The sequence below is a fragment of the Elgaria multicarinata genome, chromosome 7, assembly GCF_023053635.1.
Source record: "Elgaria multicarinata webbii isolate HBS135686 ecotype San Diego chromosome 7, rElgMul1.1.pri, whole genome shotgun sequence".
NCBI classification, from domain to species: domain Eukaryota; kingdom Metazoa; phylum Chordata; class Lepidosauria; order Squamata; family Anguidae; genus Elgaria; species Elgaria multicarinata.
Window position 1 is genome coordinate 72,953,017 of NC_086177.1, and position 24,076 is coordinate 72,977,092.

Sequence of the window (24,076 nt, forward strand, 5' to 3'; positions counted from 1 at the left end):
CTGTTTAAACAGAGTCTCTCCAGCACCACCGCACCTCTGTGCAACCTTTCTCTTTTTCAACATTCCTGCTCATGAAATGTGCCTCCACTGGATTTGGGGGGATCCACACACTACAGCCTATCCCATTGAGCAGGGTCCCCAAACTTTGTGTGTAGCATTATTTAGAGACTGCAGTTAGAAGGAAGGTGCAGTGAAGTCCACTTCTGCTAGCCCCATTGCAGGCACCCAAATATGGATCAAATAATAATAACAATAATAATTTATTTCTTACCCGCCTCTCCACTTGTATCGAGGCGGGGAACAACAGTGAATATAAAACACATTAAAAAGTGATTTAAAATATAGCATACATGATTAAAATATCCTTAAAATGTTTTAATCATGTATGCTTCGCCCGTTCCCTTTGGCTGCCCCATTTGCTTGGAATGCTCTTCCAGAGAATCTACGAACTACGAGTTCCATCTTAGATTTTAAAACGCATTTAAAAACTCATCTGTTTTCCATAGCTTTTGGTATTTTAGTCTGATTTACTGTTCTCATTGCTATGATTATTCCCTTATTTCTGTTTTGTGTAACCCCTTCCCCTGTTCATATGTTTTAATGTGATTTTAGACTGTAAGCTAACAGGGTATTGCTGTTTTATTTGTATATTCTTTACAGCACCATGTACATTGTTGGTGCTATATAAATAAATAATAATAATAATTAAAACATCCTAAAAACTTTCTAAAATCTAACCCATAGACAGTTTATTTATCAACTGCATTTTCCACAAAAAATAGATAATTTAAATACAATAAATAATAATACACAATAATATCACTATCATATCACCTTGACAGTTCAACAATGAACAGTTCATTTAAAGCATATCAAAGTTTTAAATAAGTTAAAACATACCAATAGGTCAATAAACAATATCCAATGCCAATAACAACCCCATCAAATAATCCATTACATAGTCCATATTAAGAGACCTAATAAGAAACCTATCCCAAATCAAACTAGCAGCAAAAGGGGAAAGACAAAACCCTTAGCAGCAGCCTCCAACCAAATAAGGAAGCATACGATATCCCTACACACAACCAAAATGTCCAACTAAAAGCCCCACTTCCACCCTAGATGAGACACATACACCCCACCGTTCTTATACAGGGGTCCCAACTCTAGCCCCAAAAGGTGATGCATAACAGGCTTTCAGACAGCCCATCTTTCAGCAATTGGGGCGGGGGGAATACAACTCTCAGCAGAGTCCTGTCCTGAGGACAGCCTCTGATTTCCTAGGCAGCAAAGCATGCATTGAACTCCCTGGAGTCTGCTTCACAGTGAACATCTTTAGTTTGGGGCCTAACAATTCTTTTAATACTCACACTTTATTCAGTGGAACTAATTGAGAATAAATACCCTTTCTTTCATACTTCAAATCTTTAATCCACAAGCATGCGCTGAAAGGTGGGAGGAAATCAGTTTTCCCATTTTTGTCATGTTTAATATCTATGATTGTGGGCATTAAAAGGGTAATTAACAGGCCCAAATCTAAACATGTTCATTTTATAGTAGTTCCAAGGCAGTTCTATGTGACTTGCTTACTTGTAGATTCACAAAGGACTGTGGCTTTAGCGTGATAATAACTGTACAGAATAAATGTGTGTCCCTTTAATTAATTGATCTGAGGTAAATTTTGTGCCTCTGATACTTTTTATCCTGTCAAAGATCAAAAACTCCATCAACAGAAATGTAAAATTGTGAGATTGGGAAAAAAGTGGGCCAAGCACTAGAAAACCATAGCCTAAAGTAGAGGCTATGTTTTTAATTTGGGTGGGTGTTCATGTGGAGGGCAATTTGAAGTCTGAAAGAAGGAACAGAGACAGATGTTCTCTTGCCACTGTGGAAGAAGCAGTGGCAGCACAAAAAAATATGACGGGGGGGAAGGAGAAAGGGCAAACCTGATCTGAGTGGGGAGACGCTCTGCCACTGGCATAAGCTATTAAGGAAAAATTCAGAAAGTTTGTTCATTAAACAATTACAGTTTAAACAGTTTCCAGTGATCCCCTGTGATGGTTATGGGAAAGAAGTAGTTATTGGTGGGGGCAGCAGGACTACATTCTCCACCTTTGTGCACTGGGAGTTGTTCTAGAGCCATCCTCTGAATCCTTTTACCCTTATCTTTGTTATACACAAATGTAGTTGGATCTAGAAAACAGTTTTGCCATACATTGGCACATGAGGCAGCACTTGGCAGAATTAAACAGATAATACAAGTTCCCTGTACCTCCTTCCCCGTCCCCCACCCTGCTGAGTGGAAAAAAGCAGCCTGGAGGTGATTTTGAAGAGACGGAAGAAATAAAAGAGAAAATGATAAATAGCTTTCCCTTGCAGTCCTCCTCAACTTAAATGTACCACCTCCCAGGTTGCTTTTGGTTTTAAAAAAGTAAGCTGGGGAATCTTAAAACTACATGTAACCTCTAATGTCGGCCTAAACGCAAGTTTGACATGGGGCTGCTTTCACACAAACAATTTATGCATTTGAATTTTGAAATAGACCTTTAGTGAAAGGGATGCACCACATTCATGCCGGAAACAGACGGAAGGATGGAGGTACATTAGAAATGGCAGGAAGGTGTGGCAGTCTTGGTGATGGATCCATTGTGATATCAGTACACACATAGGGTTTTGAAGGAGGGATATAAAAATGGCATCTATGATAGAACTGTTGATCAGAGAGTACTATTCAGGCAGTCATTCAACTGACAACTACCATCCACCTCCCCCCTTTTTTTTACTACATCTACCTGCATTGGCTAATAGTATATCATATTATTTCAGAGACAGTTGGAAGCCCTCTTTTCATGCTCCCTCTGCGTTGTTTAATAAAAAGTACAATTCAAGATGGCATTTTATAAGTATTATTTTATAACAATAAGCAAATACATGCAGCTCTAAACAATATTCTAGAAGTGCAAATGCTAGCTTGTTATTACAAAGTTCTTATTGCATGTTTCATTGTCTTAACTTTATTTACATCTCTGCTTCTTCCAAGTAATAAGCACTTGTGAACGAAGGATTTGGTAAAGAAACAAAACCATCCAGAGAAAATGAGGCCCCAAATTCTGAAAATGAAGGAAATTGCCTTGACTTATCTTGACAGGAGTGGTGGTCTTCAGAAATTTATGGATGACTGCAAATTATACAATGGTGGTATTTAGCAATTTTAAAAAATATTAATGAAATATCTATTTAATTTATATCAGTATATGGGCAATGGTAATGCTTGTTGCTTTCTGGCCTTACAGACTCAAAGCAAAGCTATGCTGTTTTTCGGTTTCTTATATCTGTAAATCCATCTGATATTACTGAGTTAGATGCTACTCTTGGAAACTATATTCTGCATGAACCTGTGAAGGCCACTCAGATTTTTCAGTCTGTAAGGAATTTCATACATTTTGATTAAACAAACCTTTAATGACCATTTTAAACTACAATTTTCTTACAAAATGAATTGGGTTTTGAATTATAGGTGTGTTTTACAGCTGTTAAAACGTTGTCACTAATTCAACAACTGCAGACCGAAGCTCAGGTAGGTTTGCACTACTTTTCAAGTTCTGTTTTTTTTTTTTTTTAAAAAAATAATCATTGTATTTATAGGGCGGTATCCAATACTGGACCCACTGCTAGCACAACTGGAACAAGCACTTCCTACAGCAACCCCGGAAACAAACAGAAACACTTGATTCTAGAATGGGATAGGTCAGCAGAGCCCCCTTCTGCAAGCTCTGCTGACCTGCCCCATTTTGGAAATGAGTGTTTCTGCTCTTTCCAGATGTTTCTGAAACCATTAGCTTCCTGTTGCACTAGCAGTGGAACCTACTAGTGCTGGGGAAGGAGTGGATACTGCCCATAGCTTCGTACTCCCACCTTTGTTTTTCTGATTTGGTATAATATTTCTTCTGAAGCATATTCCTTAAGCCCTTATAATTATTCCTTAATTATAGTAAGCTTCCTTATGAAAAAGTTAATAATTAGACAACAAGAAAAGGCAGACCCAAACCACATGCATTGGATTTTCAGAACACGTTCCCATCTTGAAAGAGAAAAATTATTATTAAGATATTAATGGCAGTGGCAGCTCCACACCTGCATTGTCATTGGATGGGTAGAGTTACACCCAATGCTGACATAAATATTGGAGCAACGTGTACAGATGGAGCTTTGGACTGGAACCAGAGTATCTGGTGCATCCCAAAAAAAAGATCAAAGGGGGGGACTGTGGTGTTACACCCCACAAGTCAGTTCCCTAATGCATGTCTAAATTAGTAAGTCTGTAGTGCTTAGAATGTTGACCTGAGTGGGTAGAGTTAGAATGTCTTGGGAGGGGGAAGAGTGATATATAAGAGAGTGACTGAGGAGATTGTGAGCTCTCTGTATGTTAGCTCTGTATGTTAGCTCTTAGTGTGTAGAGTACTTATTCTAGAGAATTTGAAGTTCAGTATGTTTGTTTGTTTGTTTCGGTCATAGACCAGCACAGCAGAAAACATCACAATAATATTTAAAAAACCCAACATACAATAAAATACATACATAAAATACAAAAAACACGACAGTCTCAGCCTAAGTCTAAAGTACAATAAAATTCTTCAACATCAATTTCCGTCGGCTTATGGCAGCCGCATAAAAACTGGCCATTTTTAGAGTAACCTGAGGATTCTGATCCGATAGAAGATGTTTTATGTAATATTCATCTGATCTACCGGGAGTTCGCTGCAAGATAGAGGTTATAAATGTTTGGCGCAAATCTTGATAAAAGGAACAATGCTACTGTTTCCACTTTACCCATCGCACAAGGATATACCCGTTCTTGGTAGGGTATATTTCCAAACCTTCCATCCAAAAGGGCTGAAGGCAGAACGTTAAACCTGGCCAGAGTGAAAGCTTTCCTGAATTTAGGAATATTCAAGTCCACCAGATATTTTGCATAAGCAAATATCCTCCCATTATCTCTAAATTCAGGATACCTTGAAGCCAAACTCAAATGATTTTGCAATTCCATATCCCAAATACGTTGTTGAATTGTCATTTTAGCTTTTTCATAACCAAGAGCAACTAGGGCATTTGGTGAGAAGCCCAGAACTCTCCGTTTTTCATATAGTGTAGATTTCCATTTTGTCTGGAATGTTTCAATTAATGTCAGTGGGGCCAGGCCCACTGGGGAGAAAATCAGCTTCAGCCAGTAATGAATCCTAAGGATCCATATACAGGTCTCAATAGAAATTTGCCCTGTCTCTAAACAAACAATTACATTTGGAACACAACTTGGACTCCCAACACTGAACGCAAAAACTTAGTCTGAGTGACTTCAAAGGGGGCAAAACTTTTGTATACACACAACTGTGATCCATATAACATCTGGGAGATGGCCTTCACCTTGAAAACTTGAATGGTTGAGGGAATATATTGGCCTTTTTTCATATAGAAAAAGTAGAGAAGAGCCTTGATGCTTCTCTGTGCATTCTCAATTGCATTTTTAGTTTGCAGACTCCATAAGCCAGAAGAATGAAATGTTATACCCAAGTATCTAAAGGATGAAACTTGTTCAATGGGATAGTTGTTCATCTGCCATTTATACTTTAACCTTCTTCTGAAAAAAAACATAACCTTGGATTTAAGATGGTTAATCAACAGTAATTCATTTTTACAACAGAGGTCTAACGCTTTTAAAAGAAGTCTTAGTCCTACACTTGTTAAAGAAAGCAGCACAGCATCCTCGGCATACAGAAGTACTGACAAGGGCTTATTTGCCAATTTTGGGGGATGGGAACATACTTCCCTCACACTTTAAATAATGAATTGATATAGAAATTAAATAGAGTAGGTGCAAGTATACAGCTTTGCTTTACTCCATTAAAAGTTGGGATTTGATCAGTTAGGTGTCCCACCCAATCGCAACTTATCCGAAGATAAGTGTTCTCATATAAGCAGCGTATGAGAGTTAAGAGACATCTATCAATATTTGTATCCTCAAATTTTTCCCATAACCTCTCTCTTGAAATTAGGTCAAAGGCTGATTTGAAATCAATAAAGGCTGCATAGAGAGGTCCTCTAACTTTTGATGCATATTTTTCAACCAGGTGTTGGAGAACCAAGCCTTGGTCAATAGTAGATCGCCCAGACCTAAATCCTGCCTGTTCATCTTCTAGAATATTTTCTTGATCCAGCCACATAACTAGTTTTTCATGAAGATGGCTGGCATACAATTTACTAATTATACTTAAAAGGCTGATAGGTCCGTAATTTACACGGTCTGATCTTTTCCCTTTTTTGTATATTGGAATGATAATTGCAAGCCCCCAATCTTCTGGGATGCAAGCTGAACGACATGCAAGTGAATAGGGCTGCCAAAACTGGCGCCCACCACTCTTTATTGGCTTTAAGCAGTTGGAGGGATGTTGTCTCCACCTGGTGCTTTACCCTGTATAAGTTTCAGGATAAGGTTATTTATTTCAGAAACAGATACAGGGGGCCACTCAGGAGCACTATTAATTAAAGCTCTTGGAAACTGTTGGGAGACTTGCCCACTTGCATACATAGTATAGAAATGGGATTCCCAAACTTTAGCAGGGATAAGATACTCTGGTCTAGCTGTTATATTTGGCCGACCCCTCGAAATAACTTTCCCAAAGTTATTATAGAGAATAGTGTCTTTTGAGGAAAGTGTGCAGATAGACAGTTTGTGTAAAATAAACAATACCGATAATAAAATTCAAGAGTGAATGTGTGTATGACAAGAAAGTGTGTATGTGAATGAGTGAAAAGATTAGATGAGAAGTTTCAAAAAGGTTTTTACATGTTTTATTTTGAAACAAAGCTTGTGAACTTTTAAAATAAATTTTAATTATTTTGTTTTAACTACCACAAAAATCCTACGTGTCTGTTTAGCAATTATCATCTGCATTTATTTACATTTAACACCCACTCTGACAATAATTCACCTCAGCACATATAATTCACAGTGCATTATTTTATTATTGAAATCCTTCTCCATTTAACCCCTTTCTCCACATAGTTTGGAGAAAGGCGGTGTTTGTCCCTCGCCTCAGGCGTATCAAGCAGTGGTGCTTGGTTTGAGCAGGGAGTGTCCGCAGCCAGGCCTGTTGTTCAGAGCCTGTGTCGTGGCAGGGACCCTATACAATGGGCCCTATACAATGCTCAAAAGTTCCTTTAGATAATAGACAAAATATATGGCTGCCTCAATCCAAATAGTGTGTCTCAATCAGCAGGTGGTGCAGTATAGTGGTTAAATGTGTTAAATGGACGAGGTAGGATCTGGAAGTCCTCTGGTTCTACTCCACATCAATCATGATCACATTTGTTAGCCTTGGACAACTGCCCCCACCTTCCAGCTGTAATGGACATCACAATATTGTCCTATTTTACAGGGTTGTTAGGATTAAAGTGATAATGTGCTTTGCACACTTAGCAAAAGTGACTGCTTTAGGGCATAGCAATTCTAAGCTGAGCTCTTTTTATTTCATGATGCCATTGATACAAGTTTCTTGTAATGGTTATATTTTTGGTGTCTCTATTTGTGGTTTATAATTGACATGATCTTGTGCATTTGTATTATTTTACTTTTAGATGAACATAGTCTTGAAACTGACACATTTACCTTCCCTGCCCAGTTATGTTCTCAGTCTTTGCAAATTTCCATTTGATTACACTTCTCAGAGATTTTATATGTCAGAGGGCATAGTGGTTGCAATGACTACTGTAACAAAATATACACAAGGAGCAAGATTTGTTTGTTCTGAAGAAACATGTCAATTTTCTGAAGGTATGCCATCCTGGAAGCATTTAAGTGGGGCTATAAACCGTGGTGTTCATAGACTACATCTACTTATAACACAAAGCTTTTATGGCGAATGTCATATATGCTACTCTCCCCACACACCCAATGCATGAAGCCTAAATCTAATTTTGAAACCTCCCTACATGGAAAAAACAGTAGTTTTAGGATAGGCCAAAGAGAAAACATACATAACAGTGCCAGTTATTAGTTATATATATCTACCCATATGTACTGAATCATTGTTTATTGAACATAGTGCTTAGCAATAGTGTCCTAAGTTTTTAGTGATTAATAGAAAACTCTCCAGCATACATTTCAAAAGTACAAAGATTATAATCTGTCTCCACTTCCATGCAAATATTGACTGGGTTCAGATGATCACAGTGAGAGAAGCAACCATCGTCCCACCCCCGTACATGCGGCATGTGCAACTATCATTTGCATTATTCCCCACACTGCTGTGCACGTTAGCATGTCATCTGAACCCAGTGCACAGCAGGGGGTTCATACCTACCCTACAACTTACAAAGTACAGTAGAGGTTGTAGAGTGGGTACGAACCCCACCCTGCCGTGCCACACACTGGTTTTCGATGACATGCAAAACTGTGCTGCAGCGTGGGGAATAATGCAAATGGCGGTCATATGGGAATGTGGGGACCAGCCACAATGGTTGCTTCCCTCACTGTGATTGTCCAAATTCACCCAACTGTGTGACAAATATATGGAGATGGCAAATATATGCAAACCCTAGGCTGCCTAATGGCTCCAAAACCTGCCATAGTTCTCTGCACTTGCCCCAAATTAAAGAATTGGATATACATTCCTGTTTAAATGGGTAGATTGTCAGAGCTGGTTTGCTGTGTAATGCTAATTATAAAATGAAACTAAAAACCAAAGAAGAATGTTTAGTGCTTTATTGTTTAGAAAACTGAATTTGATCTTTTGCATGCTCCACTTAGGGTTTCAGTATATAAGAGTACATACTCCTGGAGCTACAGAATCTGCAACACTGAGAAATGATTTTGTATGCAGTTTATGTACTGTACCACTGCAAGAAAATATGAAATATCGAGTACTTGGCGGTAAAAAATATACAAATGATACAAATTCAATGACTACATTCATTTTATTATGGTGAGGGGGTGCTATTGGGAAACAAGAGAAAGAAAAGGGATAGAGGACAAAATGCAAAGCCATCTTCATAGTGTGAGTAGAGCTTGTAGTGGAGTGGATCCAGCATGGGGGCCTTGCATCTTTGATAGGCTTTCCACTTTCCATGTTTGAATATGTCTCATACAGACAACTCAGTCTTCCAGCATTCTATTAGTCAAAGATCTGGCATTAGGATTATTTTATAATTCATGAAGTTTTCTGATGTTTCAACATCCTGATAATATCATAAGATTAATGATTGGTAGTTAGGACAGGTTGTTGTTTTTTAACAGAAGGAGGTTACAAAATGTTAAGATTTATCAGTTTCTTTAAATTATAAGTAAATAAAGATGACTCTGATAAGCCAGAATAAAGACATTGTGCCTCTTATACTCCATGGTGGCTGCGCAGTGGCACAGCATCATTTATACAACACAGCTGCCAAGTCACCCACCACAGGCTTTTTCAACGAAACTGCGCACTTTAAAACTAGCCAACTTACCACAGCTTTTCCCTTTGCTGCAAGGTCACCACCTACATTCCATTGTCTGTTGGTGGTGACCTAGCTTTGGGTTCAAGCTGGGGGCATTTCCAGGGGTGGATGGAAATTCAGGATAGGACGTGGTAAGCCGGGAAGGCAGGGCAGGGGGCGGGCTCAAGGAGCTGAAATGTTGCTGGCACTGCAGCTTTTTTGTTCGGAAAGCCCACACTCCCTCTGGCAATGATGGATTTAGCATTCCCACCCTACGATGATGCAGGGTTTCAAGGGAACAAGCAGCCAAGGCTTTGTCATCAAGACACGGCCCAGGTAGAAAGTTTAGGACAATAGCTTGGCTCCCAACTTCCATTCTGTGAACAAAAATTTAATTCTATGAATGTGGTTTTCCCACCTCTCCCTTCCCTTTAGGGCCCCTTTTGCCCCCCCTCCAAATCTACATCTGATAGTTGGCAAACTCACCGAAAAATGTGGTAAAGGAAAATCCCCCAAAATCAGTTGCGGGTGGAAGAATACGGGGATATTTTGTCAGAAGGAAGTGGGTCTCAAAGAATACATGGGATGGTGCATGTACATTTGGGATGGAGAGGAAATGTGTTTTGAAACGAATTGTGGCCTAGATATTTAATGTTTTTTAAATGGCTTGGGGTGGACTTTGATTCATTTTTTAAACATGTAATATTCTTCTTTTTAAGATAAACAAATGATTGAAATGATTGATGCTAAAGCAATTTGTGCTTTTCAAGGATTTTCTAGCAGTAAAACAAATTTCAGATTTCAATCTTTTACAGTGATCCTAAGAGGTAGGTTTTGTTTTTAATTTAAATTATAATTATGTGACTGAGAATTTTAGAGGTTAGTACTCAATGTATTCAACAAAGTGGCATTTGATTGGAGTAAATATTTTACTCTCTGAATCTACGTGCTTCGGAATTAAAATGTGTAAGTTATGACTTGTAATACTTTATATTTAGTTTTTATGTGTTAGATTTGAATAGGAGCCCATGGGCATTGGGCGGTATCCTAGTGTGTCCATCTACCAGTGGGAGCAACCACTGATACAGCAGAGATTCTGTGATTCCACAAGCAAACCAAAATGAGCAGAAACACTTGTTTCTGGAATGGGATAGGTCAACAGAGCTTGCAGAAGGGAGCTTTGCTGGCCTGATCCAAAATGAGCATTTCCACTCGTTGCGCAAGTGGTCGCTCCCACTGGCACAAAAGAGGAGAAAATGAAAAGGATTACTAGCAAGGAGGAGAAAATGAAAATACTTCAGCTGTACCTTGTTCTTGTTGGAAATTGCCTTCCTCCTGTTAGTTTCCTATGATCAAATTGTTATGTAATAACTTGATTTTGTAACATCCTTCCTCTGTCTGTCTGTTTTCATGATTCTTTTGTGATCTCTGCCATTTCTGGTTTTCATAATTCAGCCGAACACAGTAAAAACTTTTAACAGAAGAGCCCATTTCTGTACACTTTTTGTTGTTTTGAAAGGGCTTATTTCTGCACTCATGAGAACATCTCTAGAACAAATCTCACCTAAATAACCTGGAATAGATCTGCTATGTATGAAATGCCCTGAAATGTGTTATTTTTCTAAGATACAGTTTGTTCAGAAGGTTTTTTAAAAAAGATTTCTGAATGCACTTGATTAATGATCTGGATGCATGTTGAACAATTCATAACACTAGGGTCATAGAGTTGGCCATGTGAGTCACCCCTTGCAGTACAATTCTGTACATGTAGCAAGAAGAAACGTATGATAAGCCTAAAAGATACCTTTTAAAATGAGATTATATTGAAAGTAGAAAATGCTCTTGTAGCCAGAATGCCCAAGTATCTCTATATATCATTTTGTTTCAATGTTTCAAGTACATTTAGAAAATAAATATTTTCTTGGACAACTTTACTTAGCACTTGCAATCTGAACCAATGCCTTTAAACTCTGAATTTAAGAGTTTACATCTATTGTATTTGAGCTCAGTCCTAATTCCTTCTGAAGCCTGGCTGAGCAGGATTAAAATGCTTCATTGGTGGAGAGGACCTCTGCAACAGGGTGGCATTTCTACCATGGAGGCCTTTGGTATGTCTGTGGAAAGCTCCATAGGTATAAGAGAACTTTCCAGCAGCAGACTACAAAACAAGTGTTGGTGGGGCAGAGACAGCTTTGGATCTACTGGAATCAAAGCTCCTTCATTCCCCTGGCCTGAAACTACAGTACGTATTTTCCCTCTCATTGGTTTCAACAGGAGGGGAAATAACAAGAATAAAGATCAGCTGGGTTTAAAAAAAACTGCTAAAAAGTCACACACTTCTCTGCTGTGTTGAATCAACAGGGCTTGGCAAATCTTCCGCCACAGACCTGCCCACCCATTTAGGATTGATCTGCACATTAATATATTCCCATATGCTTTTTTCTCTCTCTTAACAGATGAACTTTCCAATAAAATGAAAATAGGGAACAGATACAAAGTTATAGGAATTCCAGTCTGTATGCAAAGCTGCTCTCAAGCCACAGTTTGCTTGGAAGCAAACAGTGTACACCTCTCTAATCTCACTGGTAAGCCAAGAGGATATTGAAGGTAGATGTGCCAGTTGACAGTTCCTGGTTGAAAATCTTTAAAAGAAATGGCACCGATAACAAGTGGGGTTTGAGGACGCACACACACACACGCACTTTCTCACACACATACACCTATCCATATTTCTTTGGGACACACTATGCAGTTAAAAATTGGGTATGCACTCTCATCTCAATAAATTAACTGTGCAAAATGCAAAGTACTTTTTGGTCTTTAATATTTTCATATCTTATTTCTAGCTTGAGCAGGTTTGAATTAACAAATATATACAACATAATTCACATTGCAACTTGAGGGCCCTATTTGTCTGCTATTTCAGAATAATAAAGTATTAATTGCATTTCTTACAATATTCAAACTGAAATAACAGACAGAGAGTGCCCTCTACCTATTAATCTGTGATCTAACAACACTTAAATAGCTTTTCACATTTGAGGCTTAAATTACTTTATAATGTGGTAATAAACCCTGCACTGTCTAGGGGGGTATCTTCACAGCTCTGAGTTGGCAATGCATTGCCCCCACCCCACACTTTCATTCCTGTGGGGTTGCACCGCTGTTATCCCCAAGCAAAGGAGCGAATGTGGGATTTATGTGGATCATGGGAGGGGTGGGGAGCTGCCACCGGCACCACTGCCATCCCTCCTGGCTTTTCCCCCCTTACCTTCCCGCCCCCCAGCAAAAGGGAGACACTTCTTTCCGTGGAGGCAGCACAGGGCTGTTCCAGCAACCATTCAGCTCGCCAGGTCACCCCTTGCCTGAGAAGAGGGCAACCAATCAGGGCTCGCCATCTGCCTGGCCATGCCTCCGACACGATGCGCCATCCTCACCACGCTCCAGACAAAAAAGTTGGGGTAAATCCCCAACTTTTTTGCTTCATTGGAAAGCACAAGGATGCCTGTGTGGTGGCTTCTGTGTCATATAATCCACTCCACACCACTGCACACCTACCCTTTTAGCACTCCATAGCAATTTAATCCATCACACTGATCTTCGTAAGCCATACCACCACATACTCTTGCTAAACTACATGAACATGGGGAAACAAAGTCTATGTTCTCATAAGTATCATTATTTGTTGGTGCTTTTTGCAAACAAAGCCACCAATAAGCTTGTAGCAATAAACATATTCCCTCTCATTCTCATGATGCTTGTGAAAGGTGGTCCAGAAAAAAATGGGTTTACTCGACAGAGAATCCCATAGAGGAGTATCACAGAATGACAATGATGCACAATAAATGTTCAAGAGGATCAAACTCCTCTTGAACATTAAAAAGTTTGTACCAGTCACAGGGATCTCATTTTATTCTGCACTGAAAGCCATTCTCCCACCAATCCCCTTAATTCCAGAAAGGAATTATCAGGAATTTGTTCTCTGTTTACATGTAGTGATGACCACTAATTTTCATGGTTTAAAAATGGATTAGATAAATTCCTGGAAGAGAAGGCTATTGATGGCTTATAGCTATGTGCTACCTCCAAGAGCAGAGGCAGTAAGCCTACATACACCAGTTGCAGGGAAACATGGGTAGGAGGGAGCATTCATGCCCTCCTTGTGAGTTCCTGGTCAACAGCTGGTTAGCCACTGTGTGAACAGAATGCTGGACTAGGTGGACTCCTGGTCTGATCCAGCATGGCTCTTCTTATCCTTAGGTTCTTTTGTCCCCAGTCTGGAACCTCACAAATCAAAGTGCCAGCTAGGTCTAAGCATTTCTTCAGCAGCAGTTCTACGCCAGCAGATTTTTCAGTTTGAAGAGAGAGAAAAAACCCAGCACACTTCTGTGTGGTCCCTGATGGATATTTGAACTGGGCTTCCATCAACTCTTCCCTACTCATTTTCCTGCTGGAGTTCAAGAATGTGTTTGCCTTGGAAGAGGGTTCTTTTGGATCCTGAGATTTCCCCCAGAAACAGTGACGCTGGTCCACTTGGCTGGAAAGTTTCCCAACCAATTTATGGGCTGGATCCTGTTTGCTTTCGCTGGCAGTAACCTCTCCTGAGTGGACTTCAGAAAACACTCCCACCTCCACACAATTCTAGATCCAACCCTTAATTTTTAAAAATTGGTAAGATATTTTTGTTTGTTTGTTTTAGGCCCTGCCTGTATCAGTGAAAATTTTAAGTATCTGCTTTCTTTGACTTCAAATTCGTATTGGAGATTTACAGCTGTTCTGGCCAATAGTTTTGCTTCACAAGTTCTTCCACCAGGCATTTACAACACTCTCAAACTTGGCATATTATTGAGTCTAGTACAGACAACTGACAGAGATGACACAACAACAGGTTACCTGGATCTTTTGGCAATGACAAACGATTCTCTAATATTAGAGCGGTAACTAAGTCTTCTTTCTTGAATAAGCCATCCCTTTAGGGGGATTGCTATATATGATTATTATTATTTAAAAAAAACACCTACGTTACTGTAAAATTAGCTTCTTTTCTGTTTAATCCCTTACTTTGCTTTAATTTGAATAAGGTAAAAAATAATGTATGCTTCTTTATTCCATGGCTAGAATTTTTATTTAAATGAAATGTACATCTGAGCTACAATTAAATTTATTTTTTAAACTAGACTTGATTTCTTTCCTGAAAGCACTTATTAATTATTGAGATATCTCCTTTCCCCATCACCTAGACTTATGAATTACAGCATTTATCTTATTCCCCGGGGCATACGACACATTCCATCTGGTGAAGTTTTTCCTACAGTATCCAAAGATAAACATGGAACTGGAACTGCTAGCATTCAGGGTAATAGTGCTTTGTTGGCCAAAGGTGGAATATGCTTCATTGGAAAACTGTCTTCATATAAAAAGGATAAACTTGAACAGCTGCAGTCAGGTATGTGAACAGGTTGCTTTGTATTTACCTAAAGACCTTAAACAGTTATTTTGGTCATCCAAATGGCCTTTTAAACCCAGGGGGGCTCTGTCCATTGCTAAGGATGTTTCTATACTGCCAACTTTTAGCACTATCCAATTATTGCTTTTCTGCTGCAAGCAGAATTCGAATCGACTCTCCACATTTCAAGAGATGTAGTACTTTTTGTGTGCATGTACTTTCCATTATGTGCTGTGTGACATAGTCACACACTCAGTCTACCTAAGCACATGATCTTAGCACTGTGTTTTATATTTGAATCAGCAAAGGAACCAGATCAGACTTATTTTTCCATCTGTCTTTTTAGAGACAACAGGGATTGAGCCTGGAGTCTTCTGCATCCATAGCATGTGTTCTATAATTAAACTTTAATTTTTGTGAACTGCCCAGAGAGTTTCAGCTATGCGGCAGTACAGAAATATAATGAATGAATGAATGAATGAAGTATTGCCTCTCTCCAATTTTTAGTTCTTTATTTTTACACATAAATGAAAGTTACTGCATGAATAAGCACCATTGCAAGTGTGTGTGTGTGTGTGTGTGTGTGTGTGTGTGTGTGTGAGAGAGAGAGAGATTTAAAAGCTTTTAGTACAACATAAAATATAAGTTAAGAAAATTAATGCTGCTAAAGGCACTGTTTGGAAAAGAAATAGTGAAAGTATGCCTAAGAGATTGTGCTACTGTTCTGTTCTTTACAAAACAAACAGTGACAGATTCTTTGAGCTCTCAATACATAGGAATTATGGGGAAAATGAAGATTTGATGAAGACATAACATAAAAGTCCCATCAAAAGTAAATGAACAAAGAGGAACAATTTCAGAGTAAAGATCTATTTTAGAAGCACCCTAAGAGTGTCTTTAAATGAGCGTTTTGTAGCACAATTGTTACTGGCCACTCAAGGATGTTCACGGGTCATTTTGACGACGCTGTCAGCCTCCTGTGTGTCTCCTGCTCCATTTCCTAGTTTTAGTGTTAAAAATAATATTTATTTATTTATTGCATTTCTATACTGCCCAATAGCTGAAGCTCTCTGGGTGGTTCACACAAAATAAAACCAAAGAAAACCCGACTCTTCTGGGATATATCAATATTTGTCAGGTTTTCCTGCCATGCGCAGGCAAAGTTGTGCTATCAAATGCTATTAGATTGTAAGCCTATGCGGCAGGGTCTTGCTATTTACTGTGTAATCTGTACAGCACCATGTACATTGATGGTGCTATATAAATAAATAATAATAATAATAATAATAATAATAATAATAATAATAATAATTGCCCACAAGAGGGTGCTGTCCCATTCAACTGCATTGAGGCTCTATAAGCCACATGGTTGCTGTTCTCTTCTTCATGTAATTACAGTTCGTTGCAGAAGCGGAAGAGAAGCAGGAAACAGAGCCACAGTAAGGGAACACAATTCCCCCAGTTTGAAGGAGCTCTAAGAATATGGCAGCGTCTATTGTAGGAAACAGAGTCAAGGAAATCTCTGAGATACCTCTATGACTTCAATGAATGGAATTCTATTTGGGAAATATACCATTATGTTCTCCACATTTAAAAACAAGTGTAAACTGTACAGAAGGCATGCAGGACTTAATCATTCCTACAGAATTGCTAAGCACTTCTTCGTTTAATGTTGATTGGAATGCAACTGGTGCTAGTTTCTATTTTACAGAAAACAAAACACTTAAATATATGAAATTAGCGCAATTTATTAACATGGAATAAAAAGTTTTGTTAAAATAATTTTTAAAAAAAGTTTTCAAAGAAAAACCCAATTCTTAACACATCCACGTCTTTCTCATAAACAGACATAGGGTTGGATTCAGATTAGCCCTCCGTTCATGGAGGAGCGCCTGGAGCCAACCCCTAGTATATAAACCATTCCTATGATATGTTTATATGCTATGCACAGATTTGCAGGGACACTCTTCTGGTTGAAAAAAAATACTGAATTGTCCAAGATTCTGTAAGAACATGGATATTATATTGTTTTCCGTTTTCTGACTCCAACCCTGGAGTCAGGAAACTGTGCTCCCTGCTCCCTCCCAGCCAGCGCAGAGTGAATCATGTTGGCTGTCTCTCTGGACTCATAAAGCTGAGTGTGGAGAGGGGAAAAAAGGGGTGGTCCTGGCAGTGGGGAGAGGAGACAACTGAAACTGGTTTAGACAGCTTCCTAAGTGCTGCGCAGCCTCTGCCCTCCCGCTCCGAAGCCCCCAGCTAGACAGCCAAAATAGGCTGTCTAGCCGAAAAAGCAGGGCAGACATAGCATGGAGGAGAGCATCCCCTCAGTACTGCAGCTGCCCTGTATTTAATAGCCGGAAACATCTGAGGTTGAACACTTATGTCTTCCCTGATAGGATTGCGCCCTTAATCATTCAAAGCAATATTTATAGTAAGATCTATAAACCATTATATTTTAAAGTAGTTTTTATTGACTGTTTGACAAGTGCTAGAGGGCAGAACTACCACTGTATTCATCACTGGAAAGAAATATGGAGAAGATACTGATCAACAAGTTACTTTCCCAATTCAAACCAGTTTTTGGTCATTTATTGATGTGGATTCTTCTTCCAAAAAGCATATTCAACCGGAAAATACTCTAATTGGCCAGATGGTAAGCCATATGCTTTATAATAATAATAATAATAATAATAATAATAATAATAATAATAATAATTGTAGAATAATGTTAATTAAAAATACCTAATATCTTTTAGAATAATACCACTGATCTGTAAATTTGGCAGCCATTTCCCCAGTCATGCAATATGTTTTCATCAATAAGTTGGGGTGGCATCTACAAGAGCAACTAGGACAACAATGAATGATTATATACATTATATACATTAAGGCTGCAATCCTATATTCACTTAGGTGGGAGAAAGTCCCATTGCACTAAATGGGACTTACTTTTGATCAGAGAAATACAAGATTATATTATAAATAGATCAATGAAATTTTCAAAAATGGGTTTCTCTAAGAAAAACATTGAACTTTTTTTATTTTTCAGACCACTCTGGTAAAAAATAAAGAACATTTTCATTATTACTGTATGCTAAAGTTCAATTCTGAAATAATTGCTTTTTTATCTTGTCTAGGACATAAACTTGATTTCAGCTAACCTTCTAGCTGCTTTTGGACTTTTGATACATTGCAATGAGCCATCACTTTGCAATCCAGTTCTACCTGTTGTGAATTTCACTCTTAAAAAAGCTATTAATCCAAAAGAGGCAGTTTATGCTGTTTCCCAAAAGTTCACAACACAAGATTATGAGGAGGTAACTAGACATTTGGAATTATTATTATTTATTTATATAGCACCATCAGTGTACATGTATCAAAAGAGATTGTTTGATAACCTGCTCATTTAACAATTTTATCTCAGATATTTTGATTTGTGTTGACTTATGTCCTCTTACCATCAGGGGGAGCAACATGTGACCCTCCAGATGTTTTGGCCTACAACTCATGGAAGTTGTAGAGCAAAGCATCTGGAAGGCCACTAGTTGCCCATCACTGCTACCATTTTTGTCTCTCTCTCCTGCTTCACATGAAACTTGTACTATTTTGATCAGTTTGTATAAGTAATTGTTTCTCAATTTCAAAAACATGATTTGCTCTAGAGAACTTCAGCTATTGGGCAGTAATGAAATTAAATAATTAAATAAGCAGGGGTAGTCTATGTGGTGCTCACAAGCACCAATTCACCCCTGGAGTCCTTCCTTGGCACCCAATCATCCCATTTTTTTTTTAAAGTAATTATTTTCTTACCATTAGCTTGAATTCCTTCAAAGCGAAGTGAGGATCTCCTCCTGCTGCCATCTTCATTTCCCATTAATGTCTCTGGGCTGCATTTCTGCCTTGGGCTGTCTTTGGGGCAGTTTATCTGCTTTCACTACCAACATCTCTCATGGCAGCTGTTTTGTGGCTGTGCCCACGACAGATTCTCAAATTGCTAAATGCACCCACAGGCCCCAAAGTGTCAGAAGTGTAACCGCTCCTGGTGTAAGGAGACAAATGCAGTTGCTAAAGGACCACTTCCACAAACCTCTTTATTTGTATTTTGATGGGAAACACAGAGTACCATTCTGCTCCTTTGCAGTTTATTCAGTCCAGACAACTGCATGCTTTTCCCCACATTCAGGATTAGAATGAAGCCCTTTTAGCCACACCTCCTATGCCTTTTGCAATGTTGTGAAAGCAAATTCTAGCTTTGCAATCGTGTTGTACAAAAGTGGGCAGAATGCAATTGGGTAGTACGAATGGTGTTTAGCTTAGTGCCTTGAAGGATATCAATGAAAAGTCTCCAGAATATAGGATGCTGTAGGTAAGCAAAATCATCCCACTCACATGTATGCATGGACTGGCAAAACTGTGCCAATCAGCCAGATGTTGGTAATCACTATCTTATAATCACTAGTAACACTGATACTTTCACAAACATTTCTGAAACATATTAGTTTGCATTTATGCAGCAGTTTGTAATGCAAATGCAAGAAGTAAACTGATCAACCTAAATGTTTGAGATTTTTATCTTGCTTTTCAACCATAGTGGCTTACAATTGACAGTAGTAATACACACACTGCAAAACTTAGCAGCCCGCAAGTCACCTTGCCCAATAATGAGTGCTACTTCACTTCTTCTGTACAGTCCCAGGGCAACTAGCAATTAGACCAGAGTATTCTTTTTGCCAGGGAACTGGGAAATAATCTCTTTGAAGATATGCTTTGTCTGGTTGATGGATGGGGCTAGGTTGGTCTCTCTGTTGCCATGATGTTCTTCCAGGGAGGCAATTCCCCAATGGCCTTGGTACCCTGGTTAACGTCAGGGGCCTAGTGAGCTTCCCTTCAGATCAACTGACAATAGGGAGTATTTCTTTTCGATACCACTAGTTCTTAGTAGTTTCCTGAAAGTGGACTTAGAAAATATTTACTCAAAATAAAAATGTTACATGAATGGAGTTGGATTCAGATTTACTCATACCTAGAATAGAGCCATTGAAATCAATGGATTTGAGTTAGTCATGACTAACTTACAGTTCTGATTTAGTTGGGTCTGTTCGCTTAAGTATCTGGCAATTTGTGATAAGAAGGTGCCACTTTGCACAATTTTACTGTATGTCTATACAATTCATTTTAGAAAGGGACCCCCCCAAAATCAATTAGAAATCAATATGGCAGCCATTTTTCAAGATAACAGACTCTTATCTTAAAAATGGCGTATATAAGCAGTTGAGGTGTCTTTTTAAAAAAAAAAATGATCAAAAAATTCAATGGTACTATTTTAAAGTAGGTATTTTATTAAATTTGCTTTAAAATGAAAAAAAAATTATTGTAAAATTTCTTCACCAATCAAACATTTAACAGCCCCATCCAAAGTTTAATATAGGGCTGTGCAAGGACCCCTGTTCTGCTCTGGATCCCAATCTGGACCTTCTGGATCGTGTCCAAACTACTCTGGATCCAAATCCAGATCCAGATCCAGAAGTTCGGATTTTTCCCCATAGGCTTATATTGGAAAAGAAAAACGCCTATAACTTTTTTAGTTTTCAAGATAGAAACATGAACTTTTTTTAAAAAAACTTTTTTTATTGTTTCATAAACATATATGACATAAAAGCATTGCATAAAGACATTATATCTAAGGAAAATGAACACACAAGGAAAAGAGAAAAAGGAAAAGAAAGAAAAGAAAAAGGGAAATACATAAACCAAGGTTAAGGTATGTTTTCGGCTCTCTACACATCAGAGATGTGAATTATATTATCTCCTTGTTTAATACATTTAACACAATAATCAAATTCATTTCTTCTAAGTTAATTATATCTCATATATTGAATCCACAAATACATCATTTTTCTGTTTCTTGCAAAACGAAACGGTGCGGCTACAGCGGCGGAGGCAGGTAAGTGGGGACAAAATGGGGGCTGAATAAGCCCCCCTCCCCCACTTACCTGCCTCTGCCACCGTTGCTGCACCAACCATGGTGGCAACAGAGCCAGGTAAGCCCCCCTACCCTCTTACCTGGCTCTGGTGGCTTTGACTGCTGCCCACACCTAAGTCAGGAAATAGGCTGCGGCCTATTTCCGACTTTAGTTGTGGGCAGCAGTTGAAGCCGCCACACAGACTGTGGTGGTGGCAGCCAATGGAGCCAGGTAAGCCCCCCTTCCCCAGCTCCACTGCCATTGCACGGACCACGGTGGAGCCAGGTAAGCCCCCCTCCCCTGGCTCTGAAGCTTCAGAATAGTGCAAATTGCTTTGGTTTGTTCTGAACTGTTTTGGGTTGATTTGGACCTCTCCCGATCCGCTCCAGAACCGGGCTTAGGAGGTCCGGATCGGCCCACTCCGCTTTGGATTCAGGGAACTGTATTGGAGCACAGCACACCCCTAGCCTGATCTCCTCATCTGGAGTATAGACGTTGGTGGGAAGTGGCCTGATCTGCCTCTGGCAACAGGCCACTTTTGCCAACCTCAAAAACTGACCAGCATGCAATAGTGGGAAAAGCGGCAGCTTAAACTGCCACCCATGCCTAAGGCTGGAAGTAGACCATGGCCTATTTCCAGCCTTAGCTGTGGGCAGCATTCAAAGCCGCCACATGAGGTAAGCCCCGCTGCCCCTTCACCTGGCTCCATCGTCCACTGCCACCGCGGTCTGTGCGGCAGCTTTGACTACCACCCACAACTAAGGCTGGAAATAGGCCTATTTCCAGCCTTAGTTGTGGGCGGCAGTCAAAGCTGCCAAATGGACGGCAGCGACGGTGGCCAACAGAGAAGGGAAGCCCCCCTCCCCCAGTTACCTGGCTCCAAAGCTTTGGAATAGTCCTATGCTGCTGCTTGTTATTGAAGCAGGTTCTTCGAGTGTGGAAGATGATACAGCCACCTGTGAGGAACTATGCTTAGCGAAGCAATAGCCCAGGCAATCACACACACCTTACGTTCAGCCAAGAAGGAACAAACAAACCAAACTTAATATAATATAAAAAGCACAAGAAAAGAAAGCCAAGACAGAGAGCACTGGAAGATAACAAGTACATTGGTGGACAGTGCCCTGACCTGCTCATCTGGAGCACTTACATTGGTGGAAAGTGGCCTGATCTAGGGCTGTGCACGCCCTCCCCAAACTGCTTCAGATCCCAATCCGGACCTTCTGGATCAGGCCCGAACTGGTTCGGGTTGATCTGGACGTCCACCAATTAGTAAAGAGTTTTTTAAAAATAAAATTAACAAATAAAAATGTTTTTTAATTAGTGCAATCAAAAATATTTTTAAAGCAAATTTATTAAAATACCTACTTTAAAATAGTACCATTGAATTTTTTGACCCAAAAAAACATCATAAAGCACCTCAACTGCTTATCTACGCCATTTTTAAGATTGAGTCTGTCATTTTGAAAGATGGCCACCATATTGATTTGGGGGGTTCCCTATCTTAAAAGACTTATATAGGCCTAAAGTTAACGTGAGCAAAGTAGCACTTCCTTATCAAAAATTGCCAGATCTTAATGGTTTTTAAGCGAGCAGCCCCCACTAATTTCAATGAGTCTACTCTTAAGCATGAATAAATCTGGATCCAACCCATGAAATGTAATGTTTTCCACTACCATTTTTTCTTTTCTACAGAATTCCTAAATGATTGAAATAATTTATACTGTCATTTTAGTTCCTTGCTGTCTCTAGGAATTTACATGTGGAACTCTGTACAGAAGCAGAAAGACTGATTCATGGCTACTACCTAGCAAGTCGCAGAGTCAGAACACATCCTGTTCATGGATCTAGTCTCTCAGCAACTGCACTGAAGACCTTGTAAGATTTTATTCATTTGTTAACTACAGCTATTCAGACACTTCTGTAGGCAGGAAGCCCTTTTATACACAGCTCTCCTTGTGAGGGAACCAAATGATTATATAGACGCCTTTGTACAAACCATGTACATATGAAGGTTCCCTCCCTGCACACATTAATGCAGATGCTAGGGAACGGGCTACTCAGCACATGAAACAGGTGTGGGCTAGTTAGCATGACCTTGTTCCCCCCCCCCCCTCATATTGGTCCAATATGTAGGCTATGAGACAGTACCTCAAATTTAGGCCATTGGTACCACTCGGGGGGATGGTTTCTAATAGGGATTTTCTTTTTTTTTTGGCAAGGTATGGATGCCTAGAGATGAAAAATATGTGATAGCAAGTCATAACTCTGAGCCTTTTGTCTGATATTATTGGATTAGCAACTATAGGCGAAAAAAATGGTTTTCATATTTTTGATAAATAGCACAAATTCATCATATTTTGGAAAATAAATCGAATTCCATCATATTGATTAAATTCAATAGTATTTAAAAATAATTATGATTAATTGTAATAATATAGTCCTTATAATAACAATAGAACTTTATTGTATTCCTTATATATTGATATAGATCATATGCATAATTTTCACTGACAATTTCTAATAGTAGTTGTTACATCTTACATAGGCAATTTATGTTATGATTGAACATAAACACAATTTTATCATCCACATTCGTCATAATCATCTTCTTCTGAATAGGCATCATAACTCTCTGCATCTGTTTGATTTTCACAGCCGGGAAGTCTGCACATGTCAGTGCACTTGAGGTCATTTAGACAGCAGGCACATGTTGGCAGTTTGCAGTTCCTAATGCAGTTGCAAGCTAGTAGATCTAACACAGCCTGCGATGCTGGCTGCCCCTCCATACAGCCCACTACCAGTTGCTCTGCTCCATCTTGTTTTTCCAATTTCCACCCTCTCCCAACTGGACTAGGTGTCTGTGGATCATTCAGAAGACATCTCTTGCTTATAGCGGCTTGATAATTTGCACGTTTGGCATGTTTCTTCAGTCCCTGCAAGGTGGAAGTTGATGACTGTCTATCTCACCCTTCTTTGCGCAAAATAGGTGATATCTCAAGTCATTCACGTGATGTACCAAAGATTTTGATACATACACTAAGCACGAGAATTGTTCCAATTTGTCCATTAGTTCTTCAGAGAGATCTCCGAGCTGCAAAAATGTTTCCTGTGTATGTCTGTTGGCAGACAGGATTTTGAATGCACTTATTTTTCCTTTTCCTGCAAATGCACTTACTGTGTCACATCTGGTAAACGT

General features: G+C 39.2%; 1 protein-coding gene across 1 annotated transcript in view; it reads left to right on the top strand.

Moving 5' to 3' along the window:
• Window positions 1-3,095: 3,095 nt before the first annotated feature.
• MCMDC2 (minichromosome maintenance domain containing 2) overlaps window positions 3,096-24,076 on the top strand; it is a 28,005-nt gene continuing 7,024 nt past the window's right edge. Inside the window, exons 1-12 of the mRNA XM_063130805.1 lie at window positions 3,096-3,195; window positions 3,294-3,424; window positions 3,518-3,577; window positions 7,633-7,828; window positions 8,804-8,926; window positions 10,188-10,295; window positions 11,925-12,053; window positions 14,168-14,405; window positions 14,709-14,914; window positions 17,401-17,567; window positions 18,052-18,231; window positions 22,613-22,755. Of these exons, the coding sequence (XP_062986875.1) occupies window positions 3,096-3,195; window positions 3,294-3,424; window positions 3,518-3,577; window positions 7,633-7,828; window positions 8,804-8,926; window positions 10,188-10,295; window positions 11,925-12,053; window positions 14,168-14,405; window positions 14,709-14,914; window positions 17,401-17,567; window positions 18,052-18,231; window positions 22,613-22,755 (1,781 nt within the window). The remainder of the gene's footprint in view (window positions 3,196-3,293; window positions 3,425-3,517; window positions 3,578-7,632; window positions 7,829-8,803; window positions 8,927-10,187; window positions 10,296-11,924; window positions 12,054-14,167; window positions 14,406-14,708; window positions 14,915-17,400; window positions 17,568-18,051; window positions 18,232-22,612; window positions 22,756-24,076) is intronic.